The 13,571-nt window shown below is 35.7% G+C and overlaps 1 protein-coding gene across 4 annotated transcripts in view; it reads left to right on the top strand.

The window, feature by feature from the left end:
• Positions 1 to 13,571, top strand: part of INPP4B (inositol polyphosphate-4-phosphatase type II B) — an 886,823-nt gene that overhangs the window by 715,819 nt on the left and 157,433 nt on the right. For all 4 annotated transcript variants that reach the window (XM_081245267.1, XM_081245268.1, XM_081245266.1 and 1 more), the window contains one exon: positions 8,577 to 8,685. In XM_081245267.1, the coding sequence (XP_081101393.1) occupies positions 8,577 to 8,685 (109 nt within the window). The remainder of the gene's footprint in view (positions 1 to 8,576; positions 8,686 to 13,571) is intronic.

Raw genomic sequence — 13,571 nt, 5'->3', positions numbered from 1 at the left:
ATGAAATAACCTTCATTTAACTTCAGGTGCCCCCAGACCCATTAAGTTAATTTTTCACCCTTGTCCATTACTTAAATGCAACAAATAGAATACGTACCACAATAGAAATCTTAGGAGCAGTGACAACAATAACACAAATTCCTGAAATTAAGAAGACAGTTTCCCTCTCCAGTATATTTTACTTTCATAGAAAAACAGTTGTGAATATTATACAGTATGGATTCTTATGATATTATTATATGTATGTTTTATACATACATACATATATATATATATATATATATATATATATATATATATATATATATATATATAATAGCATATAGTACATAGAAAAGAGAGAGAAAAGGGAAGGAAGGAAGGAAGGGAGGGAGGGAAGGAGGGAGGGAGGAGGGAAAGAAAGAAAGGAAAGAAAAAAGAAAGAACCTACTATATTATATCATAAAGCTGTGGCTGTAATCAAGTGCGAGATTGGCCAGGATTTACTGTTTGATATGGATGAGTCAGCTAACCTCTCTGCCCCTTAGTCTTCTAATCTCTACACAGAAGGAAGGAGAAAACAAGAGGAGCTCTTTAGATCTCCCTGATTTCTGTGTCTCAAGAGTTCAGGTGTATCACCTCATCAGTGAAGTGCAATTACCTTTTAGATGTGTTTAATCATCATGCCAACTTGCTTGGACTATTTTGGAACAGATTTCCCTTAGAATTCCCTTTTGTCTTGAGATTCATGTTGAAGTCATTTTGTGGGTCATTTTAAAGTCAGGGATTATGCTTAAATTTTTCCTTGAAATGAGATCAGCATGTCTACATTTTTTTTCATCAGCACTCTTTTTATAGTTGTAGGAATTTTAAAGAGATCTTCTGAGAAAAAATAGACTTACTATCTCATTTCTATTATTAAATGGCTTTTAAAAGGCTATGAGGCATGCCTACTATTAGATTTCAAACCAACCTTGTATCTTTAGTTTGACAAGACTCAACAATTTGAACTCCACTTTCCTCATATGGTGTATATGCTGAAATTTTCACCAAGCCAAGGAATTTTTGAAGTATAAAATGTCAAAGAAAGAAGAGAGGCATATTATATTTTTTTTAAAAAAGAGAAAAAAGACTTTACACTTATTTTGCTTGACTTTTCTTTAAAATAAAATGCCCACTTAGATTTTTATAATTGAGTACCAAAAATCTGAAAGTTAATTCATGTCCAAAGATACATAATTTAAACAGCAGGATAAAATGAGGAAATTTTAAAATGAGACAAACATTACTGATCAGATTGTTGCCTTAGAATTCTATTTTTTTATTGATTTTTTTGTATATCTGACTTCTTCTAGAGGAAAACAGTCAATTACAGTTAATTCTAACTAAATTTTAAGGAGTATGACTGCTGTAGCCAAGAATGAGTATGGTATGGTAAGTGTATACCATTCTTCATTAACTAAACTAAGAGACCAAAAAATAATTCCCTTGGTGTACATAGATCTGTCTACTATTTATGTAGTAATTGCAAGTGAAATTCAAGGATGAAGGGGCCAAAAGAGATAAACCTAGCTGTTCCAGTACTGTGGTATTGGTAACTGATAATTATCAAATAACAGTTGCAAACTTTTAAGACTCCCTGGAGTCTTGTGATTTTTGTGATTTCCATAAAGAATGCTGATACTTAAAAATATTAGTGATCAATGTTAATTGTGACAGAAACTGTCTCAATTAAAATTAGATATTATACAGCTATACACAGTATGTTCTTATTTCAGATTATATGATAAACCAAAAATACCTAATAGCTGAAGAACAAAGCTGTTTTCTTTTGCTTAAAATCAAATAAATTCTGAGACTAGAGTTCAGCAGCTACTTTCTAATTGTTTTCTTCAGAACCACTCTTTAGTTATTTATGATTGTGGGGAGGGAATTTCCCCCACCCTCATTTGTGCAACTCTCCAGAGCCACAAACTAGGTGTCCTACAATTCAACTCAATTCTGACATTATTTTCCCAGAGACAGCATCAGATTCCACAGGTTAAAGGCTCAGCCCCACAAGACTGCCCTCTACTTCAGAAGCCAATTGAAATTCCAGGTAGTTACCCATACTTCTGACCAACTGGCTATAAATCAGAGGCTCCCACAACCCCTTCCTTGGATTTGATTAATTCGCTAGAGAGACTCACAAAACTCAGAAGATAACATTTTACTTGCTAGATTACTGTTTATTATAAAAGGAGAGAACTCAGGAAGAGTCAGATGCAACAGATGCATAGGGCAAGTGTGGAGAAAGGGCGTGGAGCTTTCACGCTCTCTGAGTTCCCCCAGCACCTCCACGTGTTCACCAACCCGGAAGCTTTCCAAACCCTGTCCTCTTGGGTTTTTATGGAGGCTTCATTACACAGGCAATATTGATAAAATAATTGGCCATTGGGATTGAACTCATCTTCAGCCCCTCTTCCGTAGGGGAGTCAAGGGAGAAAGGACTGAAAGTTTCAGCCCTCTAATCTCATGGTTGGTTTCACTGGCCACCAGCCCCCATCCTTAGGTGCAGTCCAAAAGTCACCTCATTACCCTAACAGAAGACACCTTTGTGGCTCTCAACACTTAGGAAATTCCCAGGGTTTGGGGAACTCTGTGCCAGAAAAGGGGACGAAGACCAAATATTTATTTCATATTATAAATCACGGTATCACAGTAATCAATGTTTAAAAGTTAATACCTCGGAGCAACTCTTTGAACCTCAAATGTGAAAATACTATTTAAGCCTAAGCTCTTTGAACCTCTGTAAAATGTGGACATAAAGACCCCAGCTTTTTGAGAAATGGTTCTAATCAAGATGGGTAAAATCAAAAGGCAACAGAGAAAAGTGAGAGAGGCAAAAGAGAGAACTTATTTGCTCTTTCAGTATCCAGACAGAAACTCTAATGTCCCTGCAGAGAAGACCTCTTGATACTAATGGGATATTATGGTTGGCTTGGGAGGATATTATGGCTTGAGAAATGGGAGACATGGCTTCTGGAATATAGATAAGATGCTGCACTTCTAGCTCTGCTGAACCACAGTAGTACTATTTTCTACTTGCTTATTTGACATGCGTTCTATGAAGTCCAAAAGTGAAGAATATTTGGGGAATGCTTCTATATTTTACTTCTTGGTACCTGCACCTTGGCTCCCTTTCTATTCTTATTTTTTTCAAATCATGATTGCTGTGCTACTAATTATTGTGTAAGTTTTCCATAGAATTTCATATTTCCAACCTGCTTTTATTAACTTACTTTTGTTATCTTGTTTAAAATGCTAATTAATGGTAAAGATAATTATAAAAATGATAATTTACTGAAAAGATTGGGAAAGAAAGGACCTGGCCTATGTAAACTTTGGAAAGGACTAGATATTGTAATGCTAAATTAAAAAACACTACAAACACTGTACATTTGTTAGTAATTTTTTTTCTTACAGAGGTAGGGTTAACAATTCTGAAGCTGTTTTATTTTTCACTAGGATTGACCATGTATTTAAATATGTGGCTAGGGAGAATCAAGTTTCTCAATGTCAGGGAGAGAAGGTAGAAATAAGGAAGGAAGGCTAGAAGGGATCTTTTGAGGCTAAATTGAAGTCAAAGGTAACAGCACTGACTCATGGTTTTTGTTGTTAGTACAGTATAGATACAGTAATAGTTAGATGGATAAATATAGATGTGTGTGCACAAGTTAGTACACATACATATATTTTCTAGCTCTAGCTACTGAAAGGGATTGAAAGCAGTAGCAATGAGTGTAATTGCTCATAGTAATCGATTTCTGAACACCATTCTCCAATAAAAAGAACTAGGGTTCCTTGGAAACCTGGTTGATTCCAAGGCTGCGGCAGGAAAAATATGTCTGGAGTATCTTGTAGCTCTAGAAAGTAAGGAAGTGTCCAAAAACCAAAATAAAATAAAATAAGAGAAAACAAAAAACAGAAGAGGTAAAAAAAAGTAATACAGGAGCCATTCCGAAGGGGCTCCCAGTGGACAAAGCTGGAACAATTTAAACATAAAGCTAGGGTTGGATTATGAATCAAAGGACAAAATACTCATATTGATGTTAATAAATAACTGAATAAACAAATGAAGGAAGAAGAAGGGTCATCTATTCCTTCCAGAAGAATTCCAATTAATAAATTTGGCAAGAATGAGGAAACGGAAAATTACCATTTGAACAGTAATAATTGCCACAGGCAAGGTTCATCAGTGGATGCTAAAATTAATGGGTACCAGTTTAAACAGAAACAGGAGATTTGCATACTCTTAAAATATGTCCCTTCAAATACTTAGTAGCTTTACAGTGAAGAATCAACTCTAGGCAGTGGCAGATATCACCTTGACCAATGAATTGCAGTTAACATCAAGTAATACAGATTAACTCAACATACTTTCTGATACCATGCACTGACTATTTTAGGTACCTCATATAAGTGCAGTCATGCAGTATTTGTCTTTCTGTGCCTGGCTTATTTCTCTTAGCATAATATCCTCAAGGTTTGTATATGCTGTCACATATTGCAGAATTTCCTTCTTTTTTAAGGCTGAATAGTATTCCATTGTATGTATACAGCACATTTCCTTTATTCATTTACCTGTTGATGGACATTTAGGCTGTTTCCATGTCTTGGCTATTATAATTAGTGCTGCAATGAACACAGGAGTGCTAATATCTCTTCAAGATCTTGATTTCAATTCTTTAGTGTAAATACCCAGAAGTGGGGCTGCTGGATCATATAATAGTTGTATTTTTAAGTTTTTGAGGAACCTCCATACTGTTTTCCATGGAAGCTGCATCATTTTGCATCCCACCAACAACAGTGTGCAAGGGTTCCAATTTCTCCACATCATGGCCAACACTTGTCTTTTTTTTTTTTTGATAGGAGCTATCTTATAAATGTGAGGTGATATGTCATTGTGGTTTTGATTTGTGTTTTCCTGATGATTAATGACATTTACCATTTTTTCATTTACCTGTTCGCCATTTTTATGTCTTCTTGGCAAAATGTCTATTCAAGTCATTAGCCTGTTTTTTAAGCAGGTTATTAATTTTTTTTTACTATTGAGTTGTAGGAGTTCCTTACATATTTTGGAAATTAATCTCTCATCAGATATATGATTCAAAAATATTTTCTCCTAATTCTGTGTTTTTCCATTTCACTCTACTGATTGTTTCCTTGGCCATGCAGAAGCTTTTTAGTTTGATGTTGTCCCACTTGTTTATTTCTGTTTTCATTGCTTGTGCTTATTGTGTCATTTCTATGAAATCATTGTTAAGACCAATTTCATGAAACCTTTTCCCTATGTTTTTTCCCTAGGACTTTTACAGCTTTACATCTTATGTTTAAATCTTCATTCCTTTTTGAGTTGATTTTTTGTGCTTGCTATAAGGGTCTAATTTCATTCTTTTGTGTGTGATAATCGTAAGCTCTCTGTTATTCTACAGAATGTGATTCATGAATGGAAATATATTCATTCCCATACCCTGGAGAATATATATACATATATTCCAGATTCTAATATATTTGTTTCTGGAGAGTGTATCTAAAATTTTTATTCTTCAGCTAAGAATAGTAATTCCATGTATGATCTGAAGACAAACATGACAAATTGAATTTTCCCTCAAAGTATTTGTTTATCTATTTGTTGACATTTATTGAGCACTTAAAACATGCATGATGCTGAGACATTTGAATGTTCTTCTATTTATATTTGAAAGATATGAGGAAGGGCGTAAGTCTCAAAGCCTGTGTTTTGGGCAGAGTGATTGAATGGCCACCCATATAGGAGAAGCAATCCACTGCATTGTGAATGCAGAGAGGCTAGGACTGAAGAGGCAGTAGGAATCTTGACAAGACATGAGGAAGATCAAAATTAAGGTGAAGATGTTTAACATGTATAAGAGAGAATAAAATTTTGGTAGTGAAGTTGTTAGAACTGATCAGATATAATGTTGAAGGAAAGAGAGAAATTGGAAATGATCTTCAGGTCTTGAGGACTTCACTGGAAGACTTAAAGGAATAAAGTGTCTACATGGGTCACAGGGAACCAGAGAAGAAGAGCAGGAAAAGTCAGAACAATAGAATATTATACAGCCATAAAAAAGAATGAGATAATGCCATTTGCAGCAATATAGACAGATCTAGAGATTATCATACTAAGTGAACTAAGCCAGACAGAGAAAGACAAATGGTTTTGCAAATTTTGCATAATCAAGTCATTTTCATCTCCATCAATTAAGACTGCTTTCTCCACTCAGATTTCCACTTCCCTCATCCTTCCCTTCTTGCTGGATGGTGTTGGAGAGGCTACAAGTTTTTTTGGATCCAGTGAAAGTCCATAGACAACATTTTTTGAAAATTGAGTTAGGAATGCATTTAATTTGGGCTTGATGGGACATGTGGATACAGTTTATAGTCACTTTGGTATATTGTTGGTATTGCTGGTCACCCAGGTTTTAGCAGAAGTGCAACATATTTCATTACAACATCATGATGATTTTTTTTTGTATTTAGTTTAGATTAACACAGGAACTGATCTTATTCAGAAGACTGAGCCTCATAATCACTTTCCTTTTCAGACTGAAAAGTTTATTTTTATGGAGAAATAAGCAAAAGTTAAAATATCAGCTTTCTTTGCTTAATTGGTAGGATTATTTCCTATGGGGAAAATAATCATAGACAATACTTACTGAAAGCTACCCTCTTTTTACTACTTTCCACTCCATTTTCTAGCTGAGGAGCTGAGACATAGAAAAGGTTAGTAGTTTTCCCAATGCTGCACAACTTATACATGGCAGAGCTGGGATCCGGAGCCAGGGACTCAGGGTCCAGTCAATAACTTAAATCACTGGTTCTCCATCCCTGGGTTAGAAGTTAGAAGGCCCTGGGTGTAATGTCTTTGGGACTTCAGACAAAGCAGGTAACGTCTCAAGATCCTCAGGTTTCTCGTCAGATAAATGCAGGTAGACAAGTCTTTAGTTGGCCCCTTTTGGGTGATCTCATGACTGTTCAAGAAAGCTGTGACTCCTTTCCATGAAGTAAAACAGATGCACCAATACAATTCACCATCCATCCCTGGACACCTTAAAACCCTCTTCTTAGCCCTAGGCTAAAATCCCCTGGACTAGGAAATCTGAAAATTTCACACTAGTCTAATGTGTTGCTATTTTAGGAAAAGATGACTTCTAGTTGATCAGTGACTTTTTAAAAGAATAAGAGCTCACCACTCCAGCAATCCATTAAGTGATTGTTCAGTATCTGCCTTACTAACCATTTGGTTTGGGTTGTATTTCTGTTTTTTTGTGACCTTGAGTTCTCTGAGTACAGCTGAAGTCTTTTCAATTTAAGAAATATTTTATTTAAAAAAAACAAAAAAAGAAGGGCTTCCCTGGTGGCACAGTGGTTGAGGGTACGCCTGCTGATGTGGGGGACGCAGGTTCGTGCCCCAGTCCGGGAGGATCCCACTTGCTACGGGGCGGCTGAGCCCGTGAGCCATGGCCGCTGAGCCTGTGCATCCGGAGCCTGCGCGTCCGGAGCCTGTGCTCCGCAACGGGAGAGGCCCGCGTACCACAAGAAAAAAAAAAAAAGAAAAAAAAAAAAGAAAAACTATTTCAGGTGCATTTGGATTGAACCACTGTGAAGAAGTTATGGTGTTTACCTGAAGCTAATAAAATAATTTATGTTTTCCCTGTAAATGAGATCAGAAAAACAGCCAAGGTGTCAATACCAAAATCAATTTGAAAAGGATCTACTATGAAATTAGGTTTCTCAAATAAAATGTAGTTTAACAAGAGGGCATTCACTTTGTTTTCTTTCTTATGGGGGTACTTTTCATTAGAATGTAAAAATGATGGCATGTTTTGAAGTGGTAAATTTAATATGTATCAAACTTGATGGCTTTGAAGATCAAAGGATTGAGTTTCAATTTAAATGTGTGGATTTTTTATTTAAAAAAAAACAAAGTATCTCACTGGAAAATAGATCAAGAGACATTTTGTGTATTCTTTCTATGTCACGTAAGGAAATTGCAAAATTCAATTGCATGCATTCAAAATTGTGTAAGATTTAGTATATACAGGCAGGAAACTACTATGTATAGATTTTTTAAATGCACTATTACTGTTCTGCCCTTGAGTCAAAATGCATTAATATTTTGGTTATTTTCTCAGCAACTTTTGGTTGAAAGATTGTTCATTATTGTTGAATTTCAATATGATTGCAAATTAGATAATGCAAAACTCAATAAAGTAAAATACACAAAAGACCAATTAACGTGTTATCTCAGTAAGTATATAGAATGAGAGAACATACTGTTCTACACAGTACCATGTAATTAAGATGTAGTCACAAATCAAGGAAATATTATAACTTGTTTAGGTGCACAGGTGGCTTTTAGAAAGATTGATTAGCTCCTCTTTGCCCCCTTGAGATGTGAGTTCATTTTTATTCCTGCAAAATCAAACAGAATAATTTCTCAAACTTCCCACAGTGTGTAGGCTTCAATGCAAACAGCATGTTGGAGATAAATGTTTGCAAAGCGTTCATCTCCTTGTCCATTCCTGTTCCAGATGCTCTCTATGATGTCATCACTGTGGGAGCCCCAGCTGCGCATTTTCAGGGATTTAAGAATGGTGGTCTTCGGAAACTACTCCATAGATTTGAAACGGAAAGAAGAAAGTAAGTGATGACAGGATACATTAATGATATTTACCTTCTCTTTGGGGAAGTTCGTATACCAGGTTAGGATAAAGAAGCTTGGTCCATCACAATGAATAGTTCTTGACATCTACAGCCTATTCAGGAAGAAAGCATTAAAAATAAGTTAGAGGGCTTCCCTGGTGGCGCAGTGGTTGAGAGTCCGCCTGCCGATGCAGGGGACACGGTTTTGTGCCCCGGTCTGGGAAGATCCCACATGCCGCGGAGCGGCTGGGCCCGTGAGACATGGCTGCTGAGCCTGAGTGTCCGGAGCCTGTGCTACGCAACAGGAGAAGCCACAGCAGTGAGAGGCCCGTGTACTGCAAAAAAAAAAAAAAAAAAAAAAGTTACAATTCTGTAACTGATATACTCTTATATAAACATATAAACTAGCAATGAACATATATATTTGTCTTTCTTGTTTTAAAGAAGTTGTCTAGGTACTGATACAATATTATTAACTCAGCTACCTCCTTATTAAGATTTCTCTAGTTTTTTGTTTTTAGTTTTGGTTTTGGTTTTTTGGTGGGCACGGTATATAGTTCTATGAGATTGTATCACAGGTGTAGATTAGAGTAAGCATCACCATAGTCATCATAAATAACTGTCCCATTACCACATAGAAACTCCCTCAGGTTATCCTTTACATCCTTCCCCCAGACCCTTTGGCTGCAGAAAGTGGTTCTTTTGCCTCATTATTTCAACCGGGAGTGGACGTCAGAGTTCCAGCTAGGGACTCTGAGGGGAGAGGTACCTTCTATGTAATTCATGGAGGTTGGAAAACAGTTCAGTGACAGACCGCAAGGGGAAAGGGATGCCATCACTTTACTGAAATGAGAATAAGAGTGGAATACAGGCTCAACCTTGGCTGCACATTAGAATCACCTTTGGAGCTTTAAAATATTTTATCTATGCCAGGATATCACCCCAGACATATGAAGTCAGTTCTGGGATTGGAGCCCAGGCATTGGTAAGTTTTAAAACTTCCCAGGTGAGACTGATGTGTGGCCAGGGTTGAGAACCATTGATACAGATGTAAGTGAAAAATGCTGGGAGAAGACAGGTGAAGGGTGTGGAGACTAGAAACTGGAATAGTGACACAGATAAGTTAAACTTGAAAAATGTATAGAACCTCAATTAGTATCTATCAGGAGGAAAGAAAATCTACATTAAGGAATATTTGTTGCAATACAGAAGAAAAGCATTACATCTTGCTTATTGGAAATTTTTCTTTAAAGAATCCCCAACTCATTAAATTGTTACAAAATGGAACCAAAGATGGGGATAAAGCTGTAAGAGTTTTGATTTGGGAAAACTTGGGCCTGCCTGAGTAACGTGGATGAATAAAACCGAGAATGTTATAGAGCTTTTCATGCTTTAGACATGAGACTTTTCTAGGAGAACCAAAACCCTAATTAGTCATATATTATTTGGGTTTTGTTTGTTTGTTTGTTTTATTTTTTTAAGCTTTTTTTGCTGTAGTAAAATATATGTAACATATAAATTTACCATTTTAATCATTTATAAATTTTTTATTGGAGTATAGTTGATTTACAATGTTGTATTAGTTTCAGGTGTACAGCAAAGTGATTCAGTTTTACACACATATATATATACTTTTTCCTATGTATTCACTTATTCATCAAACACTTATGTGTTTCTGGATTCGGTGATTTACCTAGGCACTCTTTGAAAGCTTGTGGACTCCTCCCTCAAAATATGAATCAATTCTTTACTTCCGGTATTTCGTAAAAAAAAGGGAAAATCTACCACAACAACACATACTTTGCCGGCTTTGATTATTTGTGATTTCAGCAGGAACCTCAGACTAAGCCAGAACTTTCACTGAGTAAGATCATGACCTGAAAGCACAACCCTTTCACTGAGATAGAGAGGCACCTCATGAGAACCAAGAGCCTTTGTAAAGAAGAAAAAAAGCCAGTGAGGGGCAGTGTTCACTCCTGGAGAATATTAATTCCTTATGATCTACCTGTTCATTAGGGACGAACTTAGAGTTGACTCCCTGCAAGAGATCCTAGTGTCAAATGCCTGCCTTGAGTATCTACCATGGTTTTCCCTCCATGCCTCCCACCCCCTCAATCTGGTCCCATAATCAAGATTGACTACCCCAAATTTCAAATGGAAGAGAGAAAAAAATCATTTGGAAAAATCATAAGGAAAACAAACTAAAATTTAGCAATAGAAGTGTTATAGGTGGTCCTTGAGCTTACAACACTTGAGTCATACTAGAATTTGGGGGAATTTTCTGAAGGAAAGTAAAACAATACAAAGAGTTAAACAAACCAGCCTTACTTTTTAGGAGATCAAGGGTTATACAGTCACAATGGTTATACAATTTCTAAGGAAAATTTTCCTTATTATTATTATTTTTTTAAATTATTTTTGATTAATTTTTATTGGAGTATAGTTGCTCATTTGCTCACTTGCTCATTATTATTATTATTTTTTATTTTATTATTTTTGATTAATTTTTATTGGAGTATAGTTGCTCATTTGATCACTTGCTCATCTTTATTTTTATATTTATTATTTTTTTTGATTAATTTTTATAGGAGTATAGTTGCTCATTTGCTCACTTGCTCATTATTATTATTATTATTTATTTTATTATTTTTGATTAATTTTTATTGGAGTATAGTTGCTCATTTGATCACTTGCTCATCTTTATTTTTTTATTTATTATTATTTTTTTATTAATTTTTATTGGAGTATAGTTGCTCATTTGCTCACTTGCTCATTTTTACATTTTTATTTTATTTTTTTAAATTCTTTATTATTTTTGATTAATTTTTATTGGAGTATAGTTGCTCATTTGATCACTTGCTCATCTTTATTTTTTTATTTATTATTTTTTTTTATTAATTTTTATTGGAGTATAGTTGCTCATTTGCTCACTTGCTCATTTTTATTTTTTCTTTTATTTTTTTTAATTTTTTATTATTTTTGATTAATTTTTATTGGAGTATAGTTGCTCATTTGCTCACTTGCTCATTTTTATTTATTTATTTATTTTTATTTTTAAATTATTTTTGATTAATTGTTATTGGAGTATAGTTGCTCATTTGCTCACTTGCTCATTTTTATTTATTTATTTATTAGTTTCTGCTTTATAACAAAGTGAATCACTCATACATATACATCTGTTCCCACATCTCTTCCCTCTTGCGTCTCCCTCCCTCCCACCCTCCCTATCCCACCCCTCCAGGCGGTCACAAAGCACCGAGATGATCTGCCTGTGCTGTGCGGCTGCTTCCCACTATCTATCTCCCTTACGTTTAGTACTGTATATATGACCATGCCTCTCTTTCGCTTTGTCACAGCTTACCCTTCCCCCTCCCCATACCCTCAAGTCCATTCTCAAGTAGGTCTGTGTCTTTATTTCTGTTTTACCCCTAGGTTCTTCATGACATTTTTTTCTTAAATTCCATATATATGTGTTAGCATATGGTATTTGTCTTTCTCTTTCTGACTTACTTCACTCTGTATGACAGACTCTAGGTCTATCCACCTCATTACAAATAGCTCAGTTTCGTTTCTTTTTATGGCTGAGTAATATTCCATTGTATATATGTGCCACATCTTCTTTATCCATTCATCCGATGATGGACACTTAGGTTGTTTCCATCTCCGGGCTAGTGTGAATAGAGCTGCAATGAACATTTTGGTACATGTCTCTTTTTGAATTATGGTTTTCTCAGGGTATATGCCTAGTAGTGGGATTGCTGGGTCATATGGTAGTTCTATTTGTAGTTTTTTAAGGAACCTCCATACCGTTCTCCATAGTGGCTGTACCAATTCATATTCCCACCAGCAGTGCAAGAGTGTTCCCTTTTCTCCACACCCTCTCCAGCATTTACTGTTTCTAGATTTTTTGATGATGGCCATTCTGACTAGTGTGAGATGATATCTCATTGTACTTTTGATTTGCATTTCTCTAATAATTAATGATGTTGAGCATTCTTTCATGTGTTTGTTGGCAGTCTGTATATCTTCTTTGGAGAAATGCCTATTTAAGTCTTCTGCCCATTTTTGGATTGGGTTGTTTGTTTTTTTGCTATTGAGCTGCATGAGCTGCTTATAAATTTTGGAGATTAATCCTTTGTCAGTTGCTTCATTTGCAAATATTTTTTCCCATTCTGAGGGTTGTCTTTTGGTCTTGTTTATGGTTTCCTTTGCTGTGCAAAAGCTTTGAAGTTTCATTAGGTCCCATCTGTTTATCTTTGTTTTTATTTCCATTTCTCTAGGAGGTGGGTCCAAAAGGATCTTGCTGTGATTTATGTCATAGAGTGTTCTGCCTACGTTTTCCTCTAAGAGTTTGATAGTTTCTGGCCTTGCATTTGGGTCTTTAATCCATTTTGAGCTTATTTTTGTGTATGGTGTTAGGGAATCATCTAATCTCATACTTTTACATGTCCCTGTCCAGTTTTCCCAGCACCACATATTGAAGAGGCTGTCCTTTCTCCACTGCACATTCCTGCCTCCTTTATCAAAGATAAGTTGACCATATGTGTGTGGGTTTATCTCTGAGCTTTCTATCCTGTTCCATTGATCTATTTCTGTTTTTGTGCCAGTACCACACTGTCTTGATTACTGTAGCTTTGTAGTATAGTCTGAAGTCAGGGAGCCTGATTCCTCCAGCTCCGTTTTTCGTTCTAAAGATTGCTTTGGCTATTCAGGGTCTTTTCTTTTTCCAAACAAATTTTGAAATTTTTTTGTTCTAGTTCTGTGAAAAATGCCAGTGGTAGTTTGATAGGGATTGCATTGAATCTGTAGATTGCTTTGGGTAGTAGAGTCATTTTCACAATATTGATTCTTCCAATTCAGGAGCATGGCATATCTCTCCATCT

The sequence above is a fragment of the Mesoplodon bidens genome (genome assembly GCF_964165515.1).
Source record: "Mesoplodon bidens genome assembly, chromosome: 1".
Classification (NCBI taxonomy): Eukaryota; Metazoa; Chordata; class Mammalia; order Artiodactyla; family Ziphiidae; genus Mesoplodon; species Mesoplodon bidens.
The sequence above is the reverse complement of the archived record's forward strand: the minus strand, read 5'-3'. Positions and strand labels throughout refer to the sequence as shown.